The following is a 24,118-nucleotide window of genomic DNA, read 5'->3' as shown; positions in this document are numbered from 1 at the left end:
ACAGTTTCAGATAACAGCACCTTTAATTTCTGTCTGTGGTCTTCTGAAGGAATGCCCTCTCAGGTCTCAGGCCTTTAGCTTTCAGCTCCCCTCTGATCAGGGGCCTGCATCCCCATTATCTTCTGACCAGGATTTTAGGCTGCAGCTGCCTGTAGTTGCATTCTGATTCTCTGCAAGCATGTCTGGCCAGTGTCTAACTCTTTCTCTCTGCTTTCTCGACAAGGACAATGTTCTTATCAGTGGTTAGTGTTCTTATTAGTGGTTACAAGTTACCACACAGCTCTTTCAAAGCGGAGCTCATTCAGTCTAGGATAAAAAATGTTAAGAGAAAATTTATAAAATGAAAACAGGATCTCAAGCACTTGGCCGTAGTCTTGTGGAGACCCTGACAAGATTCCAGACTTTAAGTGAACCCTTCAACATGGTTGAGTCCTCCCTTATAGAAAAGGTCATGTCCTTTTGCGAATCAGAAAACAGACTAAAAGGTTTTCTTACACTCAGCCTTTATATCCCAAAGGCCTTTGTCTCCAAGCCTCCCAAAAACAGGTAAAACCAGTCATTGTCCCTTCCTCTTCAGGCAACCCAAGCCTCAAGGGGCTGGGAGTCTGCATAGCCAGCTTTGGGATTTTACAGTAATTGCCCCCTAGTAATTCCAGAAGCCAAAGGAAGCCTCCCCCCTCACCCTGTGAGTTAGGAACATACGAATACATATAGCATGTATTGATACAAAGGTCTATAAATACTCCACTGGCTCATATCTTGCTCATCTCATTATAATGGTCTTTGAAATTTTCATGTTTTCAGGGCCTGGCTCAAACACACTGATTAACGTTTCATAACTTTAAATACAATAGTCTGAAGATAGGTCTGTGTTTGCCATATCTGTCATTTTAAAAAATATCTAAAATATGTGCTAATCTTAAATGTGTGTCAAACTTTTTGCAGGCACTGGGAGGCCTTGTGATTGCTGCTGTTATAAAATATGCAGACAATATTTTGAAAGGATTTGCAACATCTTTGTCAATTATATTGTCAACGTTGATCTCGTATTTCTGGCTGCAAGATTTTGTCCCAACCAGGTGAGTTATTTTCCATGCATACGTGAATATAAAAGTTGCTGAAAAATTTAGATACTTAATGAGTATTGGTATATATAAAGAATGGTTGAAATTATTTTTGAAGGGATTAGATGGATTCCTGAGCTAAAATACAGAGTTAAGGATTCTGGACTTCATTTAATAACATTTTGCTTAAGTATTGTAGTATAGGTGACAATATTATGTTTTCTCTGAGAGCTCTCCAAGCAGAGCCCAGGAAGTGATGTAGAATGGAACTTCCTGCTGCTGTTTTTTCTAAGCACTCTGCCCTGATCTTTCCCCCTTCCCAACCCACATGCTTTTCAGCTTGCCCTTTTCCTTCCTCTCTCTTCCCTGTTTGCCACCCCCTGTTATTTCAGCTTCCCTAAATGTTTGTTCAAGTATGTGGTTTCTCTCTGCCTGTCCCCCCCCCCCCCAACCCTTTTAGTTTGTCCTCTCTTTATCTTATCTTTGTCTGGTTCCACTTTTTTTGTTTGTTTGTTTTTTATCTTTAGCTGGTTCTACCCCACCAGGTCCTCAGTTTTTACCTTGTCCCTCCAAAATTTCTGTCCTTTCCCCATTCCCAATTTTACACTTCACTGTTTTTGACTTCACTGTTGATAGGTTCGGGCTTCTTTGTTTCTTTCCATCTCTCCCTATTCTCATAGTTTAAGAATAATAGATGAGTCAGTTGCCAGTTCATTACAAATTGAAGGAACGTATTTTCCCCCCCACTAGAAATAACATAGAGAATGAATGTTATTTCTTTTGACCAGATAATATAAATACAATTCTACTGACTGAAAAGGGTTACTTCTTTTTCCCCCCTATTCCATTCAGTGTCTTTTTCTTTGGAACCATTCTTGTGATAGCAGCTACATTCCTATATGGTTATGATCCAAAACCTGCAGGCAATCCTATCAAGGCATAACAGATTTCGTTATCAACCTGTTTCTCAAGACTGTGCATTAGGGACCTCAACAAGAATTACTTATGAAAGATTTCATCATGCACTGGAAGGAAAGGATCACTACACTGAATCTGAGCAAGAACATGTTAATGGTTTTGGAGAACCAAAGGGTTAAAGACAGAAAATAATGTATGTAAAGCTGATGGGAAAAAAAAAAAAAATAAAGGGGAAAGCCTAGTGCAAGTTGCTTATAAAAACTTGAAAGGAACAAAATGTTTCCAAGTAACTACTATTAGGAATGTTTACAGCTTGAACTTGAGGTTATATTAGATGATTTTACTGTTTTGATTGCTGCAGAAATATATCCTATGCACTCTTTGCAAGAGCACATGACAATATTTGTCAAACTGTATCTGTTTTTGCAAATTGATTATATTTAATGTTAGTAAATGTGTTTTTAACTGTTTATCTATAGAGATCAAATTGAATATAATGGCTTTGATTAGGGGTTCCTTATTAAAGCTGTGCAGACTGTGATTGAAAGACATTTTCACACATATCCAAGATTTTTATATTTATGGAAGGCTGATTTTAATAAACAGAAATCTGAATTCTGTTGCTTAACTATATAAAGTTTTTATAAGGTCAAGCTTCTGACCTAAATCTGTAAAAAAGAGAAATTCAGAGTTGGGGCTAGACATTCCAAAGTTAACTAAGGTGGTCACTAGTTTTATAAGCCATCTAATAACTCCACATGAACATCCGCCATAGATTCCAGCAATTAGCTGGCTCAGTGGCATTGGTGTTAATGATGGAGTGCTTGCTTGGATAACATTCATTCCTTTATCCTTATTGATATAAATCAACTTCTGAGTATTATCTTAAAGTAGTTTTTATGTTTTGTTTCCTTTGGAGATTTTTTTTTAAATTGTGTGTTTTTGTTTTTTGGAAACCTTAACAAATAAATGTTTTAAATTATTGTTATCTTTTACAACTTGTTTTGGATCCATTATGGTATATAATGTATATACCGTAATGTACCATATTACAAATGTTTTTTTAAATGGGTGTTAACTCATAAGAACTCCTCCAAGGCTGTTTCAGTACATTTTTGTATAATGGCTTGCTTAGAGATTTTTTTGTTTCCAGTGTCACTGAACCAATAGCTAAATGAGTCTTCTGGAGCTATTCAGTCTAGTGTTAGAATTACATAATTAGGAAACTTGCTGATTATAGTAAACAAGAAAATCATGGAGAATAGTTACTGTGTAATAGATAAATAAAAACATATATTATCTTTTTTTTATCTAAAAATACCAAAAGCAATTAGACCATGTTATGGACAAATCTCTTGCTAAATTATTTACATATACCTGTTTGTTCCACTCATATTGTTCCATCTTCCCCCCCCACACACCTTTCCCAAAAGCTTAAAAATAAATTGTTTTCATAAGATCTTTTATGACAAGTATTAATGTGAAGTGACTCCTCATCTAAGTATTACACTTGTGAAAGTATAAATTTTTAATAGAAATGTTGACAGTCCCTTACCTGTAGCATCATAGATAGTGAAAATCAAAGTATTTAATGTCACACACGTACGGGTCAGCAGAAATTAAAATTGTTATGACAGAAGAGTTTTAAAAAATGCTTACCAGAGTATTGCAACCAGTTTTCCAAAATATTTTAGTGATGGACTAATAGAGAATTCCACAGAAAATGTGGTAAAATGCCATGACATTTTAAAGTAAACTATTATAACGGAGAAGGCAAAAATCATTCTTATTTTCAGCAGGTAAGAATAATGATTTTTTTCTAGATAACGATATGGATTTGACTTTAATCGAACTTTTGTGTTTACTACAAGGGAAATAGAATAGAGGACTCCCAAAATGCATGCAAGTGGTTGAACTAGAGATACTATTGGCTCTAAGATCTATGGATAGTTGTTATGCTCTGTGATCTCCAGATCAAGGAATATCATACTTTCAAGACTGATCTTACAGGTTTCATAAAGTGATTTACAAACTGGATCACTTCACTCACCACTGAAATGCACTGCTGAGGTAAAGTGTGGTAACTAGCAGTGCACAGCAATACTTACATAGCAGTTTAGGACAGGAAGTGAAAGATGCCTCATCTTCTTGAAACTGCATAAGGAATTTATGTAGTTGGAATACAGTTATGTGAATTGGAACTTGGCCAGGACAATAATATCCTCAATTTCATGATATTTATAGCAGTGGTAATTAGCAGGTCATTTCTATTGACTAATCCATTGAGAAACTTCTTTCAATTTGAAGAAAAGCAAGGGAACGTGTATTAGAGGAGGAAATAGAGTCAAAAGGCACTATGTTGTCAGACCCTAGACAGTGATTGGCAGGGTTTGTTGTAAGAAATCCAGTCTTGCTCTTTCACCCAGGGCTGAACCAATATCACAACAAGCATCAGTTTAAAGGGAGAAACAGACACATATGACACTGTGAATAAAATAGGTCACCTCCAGGCTTTGGAAAACATCTCTCTGCTGCATTAAGAGGCATATCCTGTTCCTGAGATACGTGGAACCAATGCGGTTGCTGTGGAAAGGAATAGGACAGGATTTGAAGAGGTTACACAGGTTGTCTGCATCTCATGGGTGAAGCAGTGTTGTCCGGAGGGCACAGTTACACTTTCTCACAGGAATAGTTTCAGAGCCAGGTAGGATGACATGCAGCTGTGGATCCACTGGCCAGCACAGTACAGGAATTGCAGAACCATGGCCATTGCAGAGCATTCAGAAGCCTGGAAAGTAGCAAGGACATGGTGTGCTTTACACATATACCAAAGCTAATTTTTAGCACACAGACTAGCTTTCTGACCCATCTTTTCATTCTTTAGAATAGCTGATCGATTAATTTAGTTTGTATATTTAGGTAGCTTATGTATACTTAGTACCAAGCTTTTATTTTAATATTTATAAAGTTATAATGCAGTATTTATCTACAACAACATTAATGTGTGATCATTTGTTTTTTGAAAGGCACGCAGTATGGAATTACCAGTATTTTATTTAATACTGTATTTGGAAATCACCTTAGGACCTCTAGCATGTGCAGCAACAGTAAACTGTCTGGCCAGCTAGAACAAAAGAAAAGCAGCATAGCTTAAAATACTGATATATTGAATTTATCCTGCAAGTGAAATAAACCAGCAGCTCAGTGGTGCAAAAAATGTGAGGTTAAAAAAATACATTTTCTTCACAAATTGACATAATCTGTCCACAAGTGCCCATTAAAACTCTTGTGTCACAGAGAATTCAAATAAGTTTGCTTGTAGCTTTATTAAACTTACTTGTTTTTGACAAAGTACAACACACTTGCTCTGTCACCAAGAATTTTGAAACCTGTGGGTAGATCATTAGATTAGTGTTCTAGTTCTTAATTTTATAAAATAACTTGTGTTTCCTGTGTTTTTTACCTTTTTGTTTCCTTTCTCTTCATGAAATGGATATTGTGTTTGGCATTATACTTGCTTTTCAGTTACTTAGACCAGTTTCACATGCAGTTGATTTAAAAAACTAAAGGAATGCAGTATGTGTTTGGGGAACATATAATTGTTTGGCGGGGGGTAAACTTATTTTCATGGGTATAATTTAGAAGTAGTAGTTGGTTGGCTTTTTTTGTTCAACTGTTTTTCAATTGACAAATCAATCTTGGCATTTGTTATGCCACCGGTTCTCAAACTTTAGCAACCCGAGGACCCTTTTAAATCCTACCCTCTTACCCTTCCCCGTCCCTCTTCAGGGACCTTTCTCATGACCACTTACTGCACATAGAAGTGGCACATCTTCTACAACTAGGTGCAGTAAAACCTGTGCCAACACAACATCAAGGGACAGGTTTCTACTCCCATTACTTTCTGACTTGGAAAAAGACCAGAGGATGGAGGCCTATACGAGACCTATGCCAACTGAACAAATTCGTGAGGATACAAAGATTCAAGATGGTCACACTGGGCACAGTAATACCTGCACTGGATCAAGGGGACTGGTTCGCATCCCTCAACCTACAGGATGCTTATTTTCATATATCAATTCATCCAGCTCACAGACGCTTCCTACGATTCACGATCGGTCATGACCATTTTCAATACAGAGTTCTTCCTTTCGGACTCTCCACAGCACTGAGAGTGTTTTCCAAGACTCTAGCCGTGGTCGTGGCTCATGACCGCAAACACAGGATCACACTGTTCCCCTACCTGGACGATTGCCTCATCAAGGGCAACTCCTATGGCGAGACACTTCAAGCTACCCATTTCGCCATCTCCCTCTTTCACAGCCTAGGCCTCCAAATAAACATCCAAAAATCCACCCTGACACCTACACAACAGATCGAGTTCATCACAGCTTGTTATACCAATTATATTAGACCAGTAAAAACCAGCAGGATCTTATTAAAGGGGACAAGGCAAAGATGCCACATTTATTATGATAACAATTTATGACTAATAACTAATATCTTAATTCTTATACACACACATGATACCTAATACCTATACACACACACACACACATTCACATTGTACCTAATACCTATACACACACACATACACACATTCTCACACACACACACCCACATTCATCAGATGTTCTGCAGCTGCTGCATAGTTACCAGTTCTGAAGATAGCTTAAGTTCATGGCTTGATTTTGCAGCTTGGGTTCGTAGCTTGTGGCAGCTAACTGGCCAGGAAAGCTGGGCACAAGGCTGAGCTGGATCTCTGTTGGGCAGGCACCGATGTTCTTCCATGTTGGCAGCAGAATGTTACCCAGAGTCTCAATTGCAGGCGTGACTTTCAGCCTTGAACCTGGCTTTGATCTTCCTTCTGTTGTCCTTTTCTTATCTCACCCTTCTTTTTTATAGGCTTTTAGTTTGGATTCAAAGTCTATAGGTCTTGCTGTGTCACGCTGCCTCTGGGTTTAGACTTTGTTTAGCGCTGTTGTCTAGGTCTTCAGCTGTTGGTATTTGAACTTTATCTCATCAGGACAGGCTGGGGCTGGAGGTTGATTCCGTCATTCATACATACCTCATTCACACATTTAAACTAAACTAATAAGATTACAGCAGGGTTTGCAAAAATGAAGGTTGGAGGAAGCTTTTACAAAATGGAGTGAGTGTTTCAAAATGGGGTCTGAATTACAATATGGAACAGAAGTTACAATGTAGGCAAGTGTAGTGAATGGTGAACAGAAGTTACGTTAATAAAGTGAACAATTAAAAACAATTTCATATCAGTTCTACAAGCTCATCACAACTCAATCCAGAGCAGGGCCTCGCTCCCATATCACAGATTCCTCGCTATCACGCAGCTCATATGCACACTGTCTATTCGTCCTAGGACACAGGCAAGAATCTTTCTACAGCTCCTTGGTGGTTCAGCACACCAGGCTACACATGAGATGTCTCCAGGGCTGGCTCAATTCCAATCTCAAATCCAACAGACAGACCTTAGGGATGCTGCTAACAAGCTCATCACAACTCAATCCAGAGCAGGGCCTCGCTCCCATATCACAGATTCCTCGCTATCATATGCACACTGTCTATTCGTCCTAGGACACAGGCAAGAATCTTTCTACAGCTCCTTCGTGGTTCAGCACACCAGGCTACACATGAGATGTCTCCAGGGCTGGCTCAATTCCAATCTCAAATCCAACAGACAGACCTTAGGGATGCTGCTAACGCCTTCTCCCAATGTTATAGTTTCCTTACATTGGTGGACAAGACCAGAAAACCTCTGCATGGGGGTTTCCTTCCAGCAACGATCCCCAACGTTCATGCTCACCACAGACACTTCCCTAATCGGTTGGAGAGCGCACCTAGGGGGACACAGGGTATAAGGCCAGTGGTCCGCATCAGAGACACACCTACACATAAATCTCTTAGAACGCAGAGCAGTGAGACGAGCTTGCCTTCACTTTCTTCCCCTCATAAAAAAACAAATCTCTTCAGGTCTTAACAGACAACATAGCATGCATGTACTCCCCCATGTACAGACAAGGGGGAGCCCGATCACATTCCCACCGCATGGAAGCCATCTGACTATGGAATTGGTGCATACAGCATTGAATACAAATCATTGCTTCCTACCTACCAGGTTGCCACAACACTACTGCCAACGCACTTAGCAGACACTTATTGACAGAACACGAACGGAAGCCGCACCCTGCAATACTCCAACAGCTCTTCTCCCTCTAGGGCACCCCATCAATAGATCTCTTTGCCACAACCCAGAATCGCAAATGTCTGTTTTGTTCGAGAGCGGGACGCACACACTCAGGAAGATTCCAACAAGACAGGAGATACCAACTGAGTGCGTGCATCCCGACCAGGCACTGCTACCAAAAATCTCTGATCAACGGCACCAGGCTGCACCATCACACAGAGGAACTAGAGTGGAGCACCCACAGGGGGACACATCTCAAAGAACTTCAGTTACTGCAAGGTGAGTAACTTTCTCTTTTTTTCCTATAGTAAGTCAATCCAGAACTAAGGAATTCCACTCTTTCCAGGTGAACACATTGTGTGTATTCGTGCATACATAAGTGCCTGAGAATCAAAAGACATTAGTGGGAAAGATATATAGGGAGAAGTAAGCAAAATACACGGCTTCCTACTGGATGACCTAAATGATCTCTTCTGACCCGTCTCTTTTTCAGCCAAATTCTTTCCTCCGATGAATGTATGGTTTCTACTAGAATCAGAGGTAGCCACAAACCAAATTCTGCCCTTGTGCAATGCGACGTCCATTCCTCAATGAGTGCTCCAGGTACACTTTCAAGGGCAGAATTTGAACTTGAAGAGCACAATCTGTTTAGCTCACCAAAGAGAAAAGTGAGAGGTGACTTGATTAATGTGTATCAGTGCCTTCACAGGGAGAAAATACAGAGTACAACGGCTCTTTAAACTAACTGAGGAAGGCATAACAAAAACCAGTGGCTGTAAGCTGAAGACAGACCAATTCAAATGAAAAATAATACACAATTTTTTAACAGTGCAATTAACCATTGGAACAGACCACCAAGGGAAAGGGGGGATTTGTGATCTTTTGGTGTGTTCGCATCAGGACTAGAGGCATTTCTGGAAGACATTCTTTAGTTGAACATAAGTCACCAGGCTCCGTATAAGGGTAACTAGGTGAAATTTTGCAGCCTGTGTTACACAAGAGGTTAGGCTAGTTGATCTAATGCTTCCTTCTAGCCTTAAAATCTCTCCTTAAAGTCCTGCTTTGTGGGTGTGGACAGCCCTTATTAATGGAAGTACAGTGGGAGTGGCTCTGTAGAGGAGGGAGAATCTGGTGTGTGGTCTGAGGGGTCCTGAGGGAAGAAGTCTAAGAACAGCCGAAGCTGGAAGAAAGGTCTGATCTTTATTATTTTATTGCTATTTTGTCAATGAAGCCAAACCCCAGATCCTTGTTTGTGAAGCAGCTTTGGAAAGGTATCTGCTCAGACATGGCTTCTGAAAAACCTAGGGTCCCTACCTGCCATAGGACCCACTCATCAGAAAGCAGATCTATAGTATTACAAATGTGGCTGAGGCAAGAACCATAATAATCCTGATCTTTTCTGAAGGCAATTATGAGGTGGAGCCTGAATGCCACTCTTAAGAGTGGCAAAATTGTAAATTTAATAATGTATTAATGAGAAATAATGTTGGTGAAGGCAGGTGGCAGCCAGAATTCATTAAACAGCAGGATGATAGTGCACCCCATGCTCCTCTTGTGCTCCATCTCAGTCACACAACTAAGTGTCCCCTTTGCTTCCTTCTCCCACTCTTGTCTCTGTGCCGTCTTCTCTGATGCTCCCTATTACTGGAACTCCCCTTCCTCTCCTTGCCCAGCATGTCTCTATCCTCTCCTTCACATCTTTCCTTAAAACACATCTTCCATGATCCTATAAACCCTTACTCTCCATTTAGAGAAGAATTGACATCACAGTTAACCACTTTGATTTCTGTTGCATCTAAGATCTCTTTATCTAGTCAGATTAGAAGCCATTCCATGTAGGAGTCTTTGCTTCTGCAAAGTGCCTGCTTCAGTTTTGTGCTATATTAATAATAATACATAACTAGTAAAAGGGTGGTAAGAAGGGGAACATGTTATGGGAGCTGAAATACTGGTCAGGCCGCACTGGACGCTCCCAAGGTTTGTATATTTTAATTCTTTACTGGGCACATTTGAGGTGACTCCATGCTTTGAACAAGCTTCTCCCCTTGTACTGTGGGAGGGACTCTCATAATCAACCAGTAGTAGCTGGAGAAAATTATTATACGTTGCCATGGCGAGTAAGCAGCTTCTATTTATGAGCAGTTGTGTATGATACCAGGCAGTGCAATGTAAATCTGCTAACTCCTCCCATGAGCAAAACAGTCCTCTCTTTCTTCCTCTCTGACTCCTCCTCTAGCTATAAATTGGTATTTTCCAGTATGTGTTATTGCATTCCCCCAGACAGCAAAGATTGGTAAAATTACTGACGTAATGGTACAGGCTCAGTACTGCTTAATGGGGCCTTCTTTCATTGTGTTGACTCTTGCAGAAGACTAAAGGGCTGTCAATAGCAATCTGTAGCACCCAGATGTTTTGCACTGATTTTAAGGCCAGGTAATGTAGTAGTTTCTGCAATACATTGAGGATAACAGAGCTGATACAATACGAACATAGTCTGAACAGTAAAATAAGTACAGTATATGGTGAGGATATGAACACTTTCCCTGCAGGATTCTGCAGCAGATCTTTTTTTGGCTCTTTGCAGCACATTACAACTGTCATGTGTTAATAGACACAGGAGAGTGACACTAAAACACAACACTGCAGGATATATATGAGCTGAGTAGAGAGGCACAAATGATTTTCTTTTGTTTCTTGTGTCATCATATATGCTATTGTACACTCTAATTTTCTTACGTTATATCTGCTGCCTGGTAGCAACCATCATATTTGCAGTAAAGTAATTGTTGCTATCTACCCAAGCCACACAAAAGAAGAATAGTTAATGTCAGAACTTGTAACCTTCTGTAATCATGTGCTCATAACATACAACAAAATGCACAAAACTTTCTATACTTTGTCTCAACCCAGAGGTGAATACTTTTTGGAAAGTTTGAGGAAAAAAAAAAGTCTCAGTTGTTACTGGAAGTGCAAGGAATATGAAAAAAAATCAGCCTTTTGACACTACTTTTTCTCCCTGAACAACTGAAATGAACACAAACTCTCCAGACTGTATATGTGAATAGTCCCTTTTGAGGACTCCCAGCCCTCTGCTGGGTTTTGGAATTAAAGAATTAAAAACAAAATAAAAAAAAAAAAAACTTCTGAGCATGCTCAAAATCATGTGCTCTGGCACTAGATTAGCTGAATGAAGCCCTTCCCTTTTGTGCACAATTGCCTGGGTAACAGTAGATATTGAGATTCCTGATGTGGCAAAGGATAGTGGCCTTTGTTCCCATTATCCAGAGCAGGTGCTAGGAATTAAATTCAGACAATACTTCTGTAAGTTATACTTGTATTAGACCAGTGGTTCCCAAACTTTAACCTATGAACCCCTTTCACTAAAATGTCAAGTCTCGCAAATCCCCTTCCAAAAATGAATATTTCCTGGGATTTTTCTCCTTTACCTGAGTATAAATTATAAAAGCAGTGATCTTGGAAATATAATTTTATGACATTCTTATTACACACTATTATTAATTATTATTCACCATTACGGTATTTTATTACATTATGAAAACGGCAACATTCTTCCAAAATCTCACTTTCATAGCTTGTATCACTTTGAATAACCCTGTTATAAGACAAGGCTCCTATGTTTCCTCAAGGAGTATCAGATGTGAAACAGCATGAAAGTATTTAAGAAGCCAACTCAAAGAGTTCCTCCTACACAAGCATTCAGGTGTTGAGCAGTCCATGCAAACAACGCATGTTACAACAAAGCTTAAACGTATTGTTTTTAAAATTATTATGAAGAACACTAACTGCCTGTTTAATTTTGAAAACAGCAAAAAATATCGATTTTCTTTTCCATTTCTTATAAGGAGTCTTGAAGTTTAAATTTACTCAGTGTGTTAGATATGCTTGCTTTGATCTGGTTAGCTCTTGGAAGTCCAGGGGCTCTGGGCTGCTGGCCCTATGGGGTCCCTATGGACAGCTTTGTCCGCCATTAGGGATTTTTTTCCTGAGAACCCCCTGTAACATTTCGTGAACCCCCAGGGGTTCATGAACACCAGTTTGGGAGTCACTGTATTAGACCATGGACTCCTGACAGAGCAAGCTATAGGAAGGAGATTTGTCACAGAATCTTTCAAAAGATAAAAATTCAGGGCACGAGCCTATTCCTTTGGAAGGCAATAACAGAACTCCCATGGGCTTCAAGGACAGCAAGATGAAGACATTAAAATGTATCTTTTTTTTTTCTGGTTCTGTTGCCATCATCTGTTGTTTTTTATATATATGGTGCAGCCTTATTTGTCCAGCCCTGAAGAACAATCTTTCTCATTGTTTTTTCAAAAATCAACCAACCAATCAGCAAACAAAACAAAAAACTGAGGAAATTAAATGCAAAAACTTATGTGAATGCAACAATGAGGGTATACGTTTAAATACAGAAAGGTAGTGAAAGTAAAAGTTACGGTTTTCAGAATAACAATTTTTCTACTTAGCGCACCTATGATATTTTAGATTACTTGTTACAGCATTATCAAGAATTAGGATGAAATGAAAAGAAACGCTGTAATATCAGCATTTTGGAGTTAAAAGGATTAGAGCAGGGATCGGCAACGTTTGGCACGCGGCTCGCCAGGGTAAGCACTCTGGTGGGCCGGGCCAGTTTGTTTACCTGCCACGTCCGCAGGTTCACCGATCGCCGCTCTCATTGGCCACAGTTCGCCACTCCAGGCCACAGTGGGAGCCACGATCGGCAAAACCTGCGGAAGTGGCAGGTAAACAAACCGCCCAGGCCCGCCAGGGTGCCAAAGATTGCCAATCCCTGGATTAGAGGGAAATGTGATTTTTTATCAGTTTTATTAGACCAAATATTAGAGAACCAAGCCCTCCACCCCACACAAAACCCCCAAATAAACAAAAACAAAAGAACAAAAACGTCTATTGCTTACTTTTGTTGCAGTGAGAGACTCAGCAACAAAATGGCAGATGAAATTCAACATTGGTAAGTGCAAAGTAATGCCCATTGGAAAAAATAATCCTGACTACACATATATAATGATGTGTTCTAAATTAGCTGTTACAACTCAAGGAAGAGATCTTGGAGTTGTCATGGATAGTTCTCTGAAAACTTCATCTCAGTGCTCAGCAGTGGTAAAAAAGCTAACCTTCCATTTGAGGAGAGACTAAAAAGATTAGGGCTGTTCATTTTAGAAAAGAGACAATTAAAAGGCAATGTGATAGAGGTCTATAAAATCATAATAGGGTGGAAAAAGTGAATAAAGAAATATTATTTACCCTTTCCAAAATACAAAGTTAATAGGTAGCAGGTTTAATAGAAACAAGAGGAAATCCTTTATTGCACAATGTACAGTTACCCTGTGGAACTCATTGCCTTGCAATGTTGTGATGTCCAAAAGTATAACTGGGTTCAAAAAAGAACTAGATAAGTTCATGGAGGATAGGTGCACCAATAGCTATTAGCCAAGATAGTCAGGAATGTAATCCCATGCTGACGGCAACTCTAAACCTCTGATTGCCAGAAGCTGGAATAGGAAAATTGGTAGATCTCTCCAAAACTGCTCTGTATGCCATACTGCCTATGATGCTCTGGTATTGGCCCCTATTGGAGACAGGATATGGGTTAGATGGACCATTGGTCTGACCCAATGTGGCTGTTCTTACATTCCTACCTTATGGACACTTCCTGTTACCAATGATAATTTAGTGGCAGAACATTGTCATAATTGAATGGTGGTGGGTTTGGGGGTTTTTTTGTTTGTTTTTTGGTTTTTGCTTTTTGGGGAGGAGGGAGATTGGACATGGGATATAAATGGAATTTTATTTATGGTGACAAAGGGAAACGTGTGTTTCCCCAGGAAAGCACATAATAATGTTTCCAGAAGTTGCTAGAATTACCCATGCAAGGAGAAGTGTTCCAGTGTTTCCTTTAAAATTGGTATTGAGGTTGCACTACATTTCCTGTAAGTTACATTTCAATAGGTCTATCTTTATAGGTTTGATGACACCAGGAGGTTTTTTATTTCTAGCATAAAACCTTCTGATGACTTTGAAGAACTTCACCAAGATTTATGAAATTAGTTTGATGTAATGAAGAATTTTCCTTTTTTTTATTTTGTTTTAAAGAGATTGCAATTGTTACATCAGAACCTCAGATATGGGTGCTTCATAGTGCAGATTAGCTGACGTAACCCTGTCATGTGCACTTTACAGTCTAAATTCCTGATCCTACACAGAGCTCTGCAGGGGTGACCCACATACTTCACTGTGCTTGAATGCAATGATTCACCTGCACAGAATTCATTGCAAGAGTATAGATTGGGGTTCTAGAGTGGGCACAAGGGTTGCAATTAGATGGCCTGCATTTGATGCAGATTTTATCTCCAAAACCTGCTGCAAAATTTTAAAAATCAGTATGTTGGTTAAGGGGGGGATTTTCTAAGGTGTCTTAGGGAATTAGGCTCCTAACTCCCATTGACTTAGCTCCCTTAGGCTCTTTTGAAACACCTACATTAATGGTTTAAATGTCAATAGCCATTTTGGGCATTCTCTTTTTTCATTTTTTCTTCAATACTTTCAGGCTTCTCCTTATATGAGCAAGTAATTGTCTAGTGCCTTCTCCCAAATGGACCATTTCACACTAAATAAATTGAAACCTGAAGAGTTTTTGGCTTGGAAGAGTATTTGAAAGCAATGTGGATATAACACATGCATGAAATCCATCATGCTCACATTACAGAGTGGAGAATCTTAACTGGAAGGGACCTCAAGAGGTCGTCTAGTCCAGTCCCCTGCACTCAAGGCAGGACTAAGTATTATCTAGACCATCCCTGGCAGGTGTTTGTCCAATCTGCTCTTAAAAATCCCCAATGATGGAGATTCCACAACCTCCATAGGCGATTTATTCCAGTGTTTAACTACTCTGACAGGAAGTTTTTCCTAATGTCCAACCTAAACTGCCCTTGCTGCAATTTAAGCCCCTGCTTCTTGTCCTATCCTCAGAGGCTAAGAAGAACAATTTTTCTCCCTCCTCCTTGTAACAACCTTTTATGTACTTGAAAACTGTTATCATGTCCCCTCTGTCATCTCTTCTCCAGACTAAACACACCCAATTTTTTCAATCTTCCCTCATAGGTCATGTTTTCTAGACCTTCAATCATTTTTATTGATCTTCTCTGGACTTTCTCCAATTTGTCCACATCTTTCCTGAAATGTGGCGCCCAGAACTGGACACAATACTCCAGTTGAGGCCTAATCAGCGTGGAGTAGAGCGGAAGAATTACTTCTCATGTCTTGCTTACAATACTCCTGCTAATACATCCCAGAATGATGTTTGCTTTTTTTGCAACAGTGTTACACTGTTGACTCATATTTAGCTTGTGATCCACTTTCTGCAGTACTCCTTCCTAGGCAGTCATTTCCCATTCTGTCAATTCTGTCAATAGTCAGCACAGAGGAAGATTAATTTAAGATAAGAAATCAGCAAAATAACCTTTAAACTTAAAAGCAGTATTGAAGCCAAGCGGACAACAGTTCTAGAACAGAGTGCAATGTGTTTGTCCTCTAGTTATCATTTAGGGGATGACTTGATCTCTCCTTTGGCTTTTGTCTTATTTTTCTCTAATGGACAGCTGTTTCCTGATAATCAGTAAGGCCAAGAGAACAGTGCTTTCTTCTTTCCCATTCTGGTCTTTTTGTGTGCTGGCACAGGATGACATTTACGGGGAGATGGATCGAGCTTTGCCTGTAATTAATCTCAGGCAGTGGGACTAGGGATCAGCTGTAGCCTGGTTGAAGGACTACCAAGAGCTCCGTTGAGGGAGTGAACTGCAAGTAGCAAGGGAAAAAACCCAGTTATTAGCTGCCTCCCAGATGGCCTGGTAAAGGAGAACTGCAGGAAGGAGGAAGGCTCCCACATGAGTCCCTGGATTAGTGCAATGACCCAGAGGGGCTAGGAAAAGCCTCTGGGAACTGTAGCATTGTTGGGCAGAGGAACTACTTTATTTTGATATTTTACCTAAGTTCATGCTTAACCAATAAATTGTGCCCTGAGGCAAGGGCCTGAACCAGCTTTTGGCATGGCACTGATCCTTCTCTGGCTGGTGAGAGAGCCCACCAGCTTGCACATGGGTACAGTGGTTGAATGTCTAGCATACTACACTGAACTCTTGATAAGTTCGAGACAAATAGTTCTGGTCAAAATCTGAGCCAGCCCCAAGCTAGCCAGGTTGAGTTGGCAGGACATCGTGAACTGGAATCAGTAGACATGCAGCATTGCACTTCGCAGTACTGACATTATCAACCCAAGTTTTCAACATAGAAGAGCATCTCCGGGAGCTGCTGCCACTTTGGGATGTGGCATGTCTCTGTGAACAATCAGCGGTCCATGGACCTCAGAAAGGGGAACGCTGGTTTAGATCAATGTTAGTTAACCTTTCATGATCTTAGGACTATTACTTGAAGGTTGCTACATCAACCCTTTTTTCAGAACTTGTTCAGACTGAAGCTTACATAGTTGGCGACGTCCAATGTATTTATTTAGGAAAACATTGCATTCCTTCATATGTTAGTAGGTAGAACCCTCTAGGCTGAGACTGATGCAAGATTCTAGTTCATTCTGATCTGTTTTTAAATGGTAAAAGTGTATATTGAAAAAGGGGCTTCTTGAAACAACACACTTGGGCTTTTGTTTTCAGGTTACATTGAACTTGCTGACAAAGGCCTCCACAGTCAAGCTAAAAGATTATTCGGAAGAAATAATAGCAACACTCTTCCTTTAATTCCTCAAAAGAAGCAACACTATTTCTTTAATTCCTGGAAACAGGCTAGGTTCCATTGCCATCCAACATCTGCATTAGAAAATAAATTACAACCAACCAGAGATTTTGGAACTGTGGATATTTTGGCAAGGGCTGTTATTGAGGCAAATGGCTTAGTACTACATGTTTTTGTTTGTTTGCTTAAAGGATTGGGCATTTATAGAAATAAAAATAGCACCTACCTCCCATACACTAGGTGGGATAAAATTACAGGGGGGAACTACTGTATATGTCACTGCATAAAGTGTACTGCAGCATTAATTATTTATGAGAAGGTATTCAGGGTAATGATGCATGTGCCCTAGAGAGGTTTATATGTCCAGCAAGTGAGCAAAGAGGACCGTTATGTCAAAATCAGCACTACAGCTGGTGGGTTTTTGTTTTGTTTTGTTTTTTGCTAAAACATTAGACTGAAACAATGGATTTTCCACCAAAATGAAAACATTCATTTTGATAGAAACTTTGCAGTTTTTCAACAAAAGAACAAAAATGGTTCCTTCCTTATTTTTATCTTTTGTAGTGGAATTCAGGCACGCTGGAGGGCAGAAGGTGTGTCTGTGCTTTGGCATAATTATGTCTCTTTGTAAAGTGAAAGTATCTAACATTCACTCTCCAGATAAGTAAATAAATCCATCTGAAAGTGTTTTTTTTTTTTCTTCATTCCTTTTGGGCCTGTATTTCAATTAGGTTTGTTAAAAGGTTTTGTGATGTAGTTTACTAATAATGAAAACTTTTTTTAATCCCAGCTCGAACAGTGTCCTGTACTTCTAGTGATCTTGTTAAAAGAACTCAAATTAACAAATTCCATCAGATTAAGGAGTGTGTGACACACACTAGATCCATTACAGTTAATGGCAGTTATCTCTGTAAATCAAAGGGAGAATAAAGCTTTAAAAGCTTAACTATTTATGGCATCAAATTACAGTAAAGTGGAGACAGCTTTAATTGTAGGTTTTCTAATCTCCAGAGTGATCAGACTAATACCATGTTGAAGCTCATCAGGATTCTCTCTTCTCTACAACATTTATTTATTATTGATTATATAGACCAGAGCTGACCCTAGACCAAATGGCACCACAGGCAAGGAGTGTCTTGGGCAGCCCCGCCCTCCTCCATTTGTTAAACTTTTGAATACCTTATTCTTTATTACAGTTGCAGCCCATATCACAACTTTAATGCATAAGTTGCAGGAGTGAGTCAGGCTTGCATATTTATACCTGCCTCTGGAAATTTCCTCTACATGCATCCAACGAAGTGGGTATTCACCCAGAAAGCTCATGCTCCAATACGTCTGTTAGTCTGTAAGGTGCCACAGGACTCTTTGCTGCTTTTACAGTGTATAGTGATGTTGCAGACACAGCAGTGCCAGAGGCAAGCAACAGTGGTTCATTGCCTAGAGTGCTTAAGCACAAATAAGCACACTAGGGTGGAGAAGCAAACAACCAAATTTATTTGAGCTCAAATAAGGTGCCAGGGAGAAATAACAATCTCAGATCCTGCACCCCTAAAACAAGCAGTTTCTTCCTTTTATATCCCAGTTGTTTACTACAAAACTTTCTTGCTGACTAGCTGATTTCTTACTCCCTCCTCCTTTCCCATCCAGCTGCAGTATCTTCTCTCATTCAATCTTTTGACTTCCCCCTTCCTCCCCCCTCTCCACTGCTGAGACATGTACACAGTATCTTAAAACGGCCTTGAGCGGGCTTTAGCCGAGCTTCAGTGTATTACAGCAGAGAACTGGCTGTTATAACCAAAACTAACTGCTAACACTACATTTTTGCAGCTGTTAGTACATTAGGTTACACAAAGTGTTTAACATGGAGCAACACTGGTTCATTGAGGCCTACAACAGGAGGGCTTCACTGACACTTGTGGTCTATCACCTTTCCGAGTTACCTAGGGTTATGCCAGAGTGACACCAACAACTCCCTCCTTTGAGAATACTCAACAAACTTTTGGCTGAGTGTTCTCACATTTAAAGGATAACATGTGATTAAGCTCTAGGGAGCTGGAGTGCTTTACAGCAAGCAAGCAAGAGAAGAGTAACGATACACAACACCACACCAGTGAGCAGGAGGTGAACAATACCTTCCCCTAGTTCTCCCAGGTTGAGCAACCAGCCCCAGGGGGAATCAGATATAGTAGGTTTCCTTTCCTGGGCCTTCCACTGTTCAAAAGCCTGTTTGGCTGACAGGATGTGCTTGTTAATATCCTGTGCACTTTCTGGGACATAAGTACAGTATTCATCCCCTATAAGGGCGCACACCCCGCCCTGGGAAGCCACACTTCCACCCAGGAAGTGTCCACATATGTCTTCATGATCACAGATCAGATGGTATTCCTGATGCGTCTGTAAGGGCAGTGGGCCAAGTCTGGTACTCAAGATCACTCCGAATGGCCATCAGCTGGTCATTCAGGAAGTCCCGAATTCCTAAACATACTAGATCCCACTGCAATGCCTTCCCAGCCTCAGTTATATTTAATACCATCTTTTCTTGGTGTAGTACTATAAAACACCTGTTATTTAACTATTCTCAGGTACTGTCAAAAGGCATTCCCATTAAGAGCATACATTATTAGTCACTGGAATAGTTTCAATATGGGTAAAATTTCTAGTAGCAGAACAAACTTTTTGGGTACTTGTTATTTAAAATCTAATTAGAGTGAGCTATATATGCTTAAGGATTTATCCAAAACACAGGGCGCAGCCTGTAGAATAAACCCCAAAATCCATTCAATACCACATTCCCAAACATGGGTCCCACAAATGTCCTCCCACCAGTGTATAATTCTTTGTTTCTTTACCAGGGTCAGTTCCTAATGTCCTTTCTAGTCAGGAATTCCTGGACTTTGGCAATTTCAGTGGAGCGAGTGTTCCTTCTTCTTTCCCAAAACAGTCGTGGTACAGCATCCTACAGGGCAGAAGTTACTAGCACATAATCCTGTAATGGTTTTGATTCTTCTAGAAAAATTCAAAGGCACAGTAGATCTGTCAGTGGATAAGGGAGAGGTTACTAGCACGTCACCTTGTACGTTTTCCCTGCTGTCCAAAAGGCACAGTGGAGCTAGAAGGTGAAATAAGCTAATCATCAGTAGGAGAATTCTCCCGATGTGAAGGGGTCTTTTTGCAGTGAGAATCTTGGGTCCATGCAGTCAGTCTTTGACATTTTACAGCAATGTTGGTAGTCACCGGGACTTAAGGGCCTTTCCAGGGTGGAGCCAAGGCAGTCTTTCGTCGGTGGACCTTTACATCAATCCCGTCTCCTGGTTCCAAGGAGTGGCAGGGCTGCTAGGGTCTTTGGGTAGCACTTCTTTACCTGTGAGAAAAGAAACTTAACACATTTCATTAGTGCCTGGCAGTGTTTTTCAGATTTCATAGCTGTGTGGGCAAATTCAGGCCCTCCTTTTCCTGGTTGTTAGCCAAGTCTTAACTGTGAGCAGTGTCCTTGAATGGAGTCAGTGTCTTATCTATAGCCTGAGCTTGCCAGCTAATTCTTTTTTTCCAGTTAACTCATTCTGTTCTTTGTTCTTTTTCCTTTCTTGTCTTCTTTTAACCTGCAAAGGAAACTTCCACTTTTTACTCATACACCTTTTTCCCAACAATGAAGACAAAAACATTGTCATTATACAGTACATTAGTCTTATTATTTAATATATGCCACACACAACCTTTTACTAAAATAACCTTATTACAGAGCTTTGGAGCAACAAGCCACGACAAGCACACCCACTTTGAGGAGTTCATTCAATTTAACCTCTAGTCCAATAGCTTTCCACCATCCCCAGCCCTCTGGCTAGAAATCTGAGGTAGCCAGAAAGATCCCATATACAATATGGGGAGTGGGTTAACTTTTCATGTCCTTGCTTTCAAAGACTGTTGGTATGCAAATTTTAACAACAATTTTTGCAATTAACAGTTTGACCAATGAAGTTTCTTTTCCTTACTTAAGGAAATGCATTAGACTTTAGTATATTACATTCTTCTGATTTACCCAAACGCTTTGTATTCCAAGTTGAACAAAACAAGTATCTGCATTTTAATTTAATCTTTTTGTTTGATTTTAAACTAGACTATTTTATAAAAATATTAAACACAAAAATTCCGGCCACAAGACAAACACCACAAGACAGAACATAGAACACAAAACATAATTTCTATTGTGCCAGTAAATGCATGGTACGTTGAATGCTGTTCAGCTGGCATCAGTTTTCTCTGATTATCTGAAAGACAAAAAAAAACAGAGGTCTACCCACCTCTTCTGGGCAGACAATCATCGCTTGAAATATACAAATACCCTTGTTGACTTCAGGCAAAAACAGAGGAATTACCCCATATTTTCTTGTATTTGTTTCATAGGCAGCCCAGGTTTTCAATTACATAACACTGTATACATTCTTCAGCTAATTTAACTAAATTGTTCATAGCCAAACCAAATGATTGCAATCCAATAATTTCTTTGCCTGAATTTATTTACAAACATTTCACAGACACCAAAAACCTTTTTTTCTTTAGCATTTTCACAAAGTTCAACTGCTGTTCCCTCCAGCAACTACAGAGTTAACTTCTCACTCTCCCTTAAATCACTTGCTTGTCTCCCAACAGCTACTTTTATCAACTCAAATCACCATTCCAAGTAAGTCCTGGGTATTTGAAATCCCCATGCTTATACTTACTGACTCCTTCCTTCCACTACACCCTTAAAGTATCAGAGGGGTAGCCGTGTTAGTCTGGATCTGTAAAAGCAGCAAAGAATCCTGTGGCACCTTATAGACTAACAGATGCATGCATCTGAAGAAGTGGGTATTCACCCACGAAAGCTCATGCTCCAAAACGTCTGTTAGTCTATAAGGTGCCACAGGATTCTTTGCTGCTTTTACACCCTTAAAGTTTTCCAACCTGTTTTCCAGTCTCTCTCTCTGTTGCCTGTCTGCCTGGGCCCGATCCTGCTTTTCTTGCTGAACCGTCCCTTCCATGGGCACCAACTTGTTCCACTACCAGTTTAGCTAGGAGGGTGGGCTTCTCAACTAGCCCCCACCCTTCCTGGTCTCTTCCCTTAAACATTCTTACTCACAAGACTACCCGAGTCCTCCTTCATGAGGCTTGTCATCTGGACAAAAACACATGACCCATTGGGCAAAGGCCATTTACTTAACATATAATTTAAAGGACTATTCTTAGAGGGTTTACCCAGAGACTCATTCATCTATTTGACACTTAAACAGAAAAGAGAATTACACAGAGCGCAGAGGGAATTACAGTCTAAGCCAGACTTTCCCACTTCTATACACTGACCACTACAAGGGACGGGACAGAAGGATCTCAATTCAACCTCAGAGCTTTCTTGCACACATGGCTTCCACTCGGAGGAATTATGAACGAGAGGTTCAGTTCCGCCCACACTCCTAACGTCCAAATGAACAGAGCAGAAAAACAACAGTAACCGGTTAAACAGAACAGAACCAGAACCAGATAGTGTTTCCTTATCCTATTAGGGCTCACTTTTACTCATGCAATTCTCAACATATGACACCAACAGTACCAAGCAAAGCAAACATAAAATAACAAGGGTAAAACAAATAGATGGTGTAAGTTCTGCAGGGCTCCCCCCTTCTTAATTGCTCACCAAACTGTGACAAATTTCTGTTACCAATCTATCCCTCATGTCAGGTGATCAGGCTGACACTACAGGATTGTTGGGGGAAGATAAAGAAAACACACCATATAACTGAATTTTAAAGCTTCATTAATAATAAAATAATAAAACAAAACAATAAAACAAAATAATAAAACAACAGAGAGTGTTGGGAACGCTCCCTCATCACTCAGGAAAACATTAATGCCCAAGCCCCTTTCATACCCACACACGTACGTCCAGACTGGCCACTTCTGTGTATAATGTTCAGAGGCGGGGGAGAGGTGGACAGGAGATTATCCTGTATACAGCTTGTCCAGAATTTCCAACATGCTTTTGCTCTTGGGAGGGCTGTTCTCTTACACTCTGGAATCTCCTGCGGTGTCTCTTTCAGAGATTCCAGTCCAGGTCGGCTGCCTGTGGCTTCTTCGGTGTCACCAAGCCACACCGACTCCAGGGTCACAAAGGCACACTTACTGGGCAGTTAAGCTTTGCAAACGTAATCTCAGTTCTGTAACTTGTATTGCCTTTGGTTCACCTCTGTCTATATTTTTTTTTTCACAGCCAGCTGAGGCTGAAAGCAGCCCCTCCTTGCACCAAGCACAGTCCTTGCCGATTCCTGACCCTGAATGCAGAGCAACCCCCCCACCCTTCCATCCCTGGGCCAAGATGATTTTTAAATTAACCCATTCCTTTCCTCAATAGACAAATTTGCTCACGCTGTGTCAGGGCTTTTTGGTGATTAAACGCTCCTCTTAGATGCTAACGAGGATGGCCACGACCCTCCTACACCTCCCTTCAGCAAAGAGCGTCGGCTAGTCTCTGGGAGACGGCGCCGCTTACTCTGATTGCATCCAGTGAGATGATCAGACTGTCAGTAGCCCACACGGAAAGGAAAGGGGAAGGGAAGATGGGTACACACACTCCTAGACCCAGGTAGCTTCCTCACCGGATGATGCCAGGCCGAGTCAGCCCACCATGGGTCGGACCTCCTAAAGATCCACTAGTTACCGGGCTTGCGTTAGAGTAGTCCTGGTCACGAGCTTTTGCTTCACAGGGTACTCTGGGCGTCTTCCGGTAACAGTCACTCATACTGCCCCCCCCCTTTTTTTTTTGCAGCCACAACAGGGAGAGAGTGCACTAGGAGATAGGGTCTCCCATTCCTAAACAGGTCCCTCCTTTGTCCCTGAACTATCCCTAACCTGCTTTTGGATCCTTGCACTCCGCCAGACGGGGAAGAACAGGAGTTACGGTTTGTTTTTTTCCTTTTTTTTTTTTTTTTTAACCAGAGCTTTTCATACAAACAGTTTCAGAACCTACCTGTTCACTGACAAAACAGGAGTAATTGTACTGTAATTTACTGATCCTTCAGGTGGTCACCTTTCCTGACCCTTTAATTTGTACTGAGGCCAGTCCACTGTACAAAACTTTTGTAACCTAGTTTTGGATAACGGATCCGATCCAAACACC

At 40.5% G+C, this 24,118-nt stretch overlaps 1 protein-coding gene and 1 long non-coding RNA gene across 5 annotated transcripts in view; one reads left to right on the top strand and one right to left on the bottom strand.

Moving 5' to 3' along the window:
• SLC35A3 (solute carrier family 35 member A3) overlaps positions 1 to 2,966 on the top strand; it is a 34,840-nt gene extending 31,874 nt beyond the window's left edge. For both annotated transcript variants that reach the window (XM_050960979.1, XM_050960978.1), the window contains exons 7-8: positions 946 to 1,079; positions 1,917 to 2,966. In XM_050960979.1, the coding sequence (XP_050816936.1) occupies positions 946 to 1,079; positions 1,917 to 2,007 (225 nt within the window). In that variant the 3' untranslated portion in view covers positions 2,008 to 2,966. The remainder of the gene's footprint in view (positions 1 to 945; positions 1,080 to 1,916) is intronic.
• The window catches only part of LOC127054794 (uncharacterized), a 29,720-nt gene extending 25,042 nt beyond the window's left edge, over positions 1 to 4,678 (bottom strand). For all 3 annotated transcript variants that reach the window (XR_007775336.1, XR_007775335.1, XR_007775334.1), the window contains exons 1-2: positions 4,487 to 4,678; positions 21 to 306 (exon numbers count right to left, since the gene is read on the bottom strand). This is a non-coding gene — a long non-coding RNA (uncharacterized LOC127054794). The remainder of the gene's footprint in view (positions 1 to 20; positions 307 to 4,486) is intronic.
• Between the last annotated feature and the right edge of the window lie 19,440 nt (positions 4,679 to 24,118).

The sequence above is a fragment of the Gopherus flavomarginatus genome, chromosome 7, assembly GCF_025201925.1.
Source record: "Gopherus flavomarginatus isolate rGopFla2 chromosome 7, rGopFla2.mat.asm, whole genome shotgun sequence".
In the NCBI taxonomy this organism is placed as follows: Eukaryota; Metazoa; Chordata; order Testudines; family Testudinidae; genus Gopherus; species Gopherus flavomarginatus.
The sequence above is the reverse complement of the archived record's forward strand: the minus strand, read 5'-3'. Positions and strand labels throughout refer to the sequence as shown.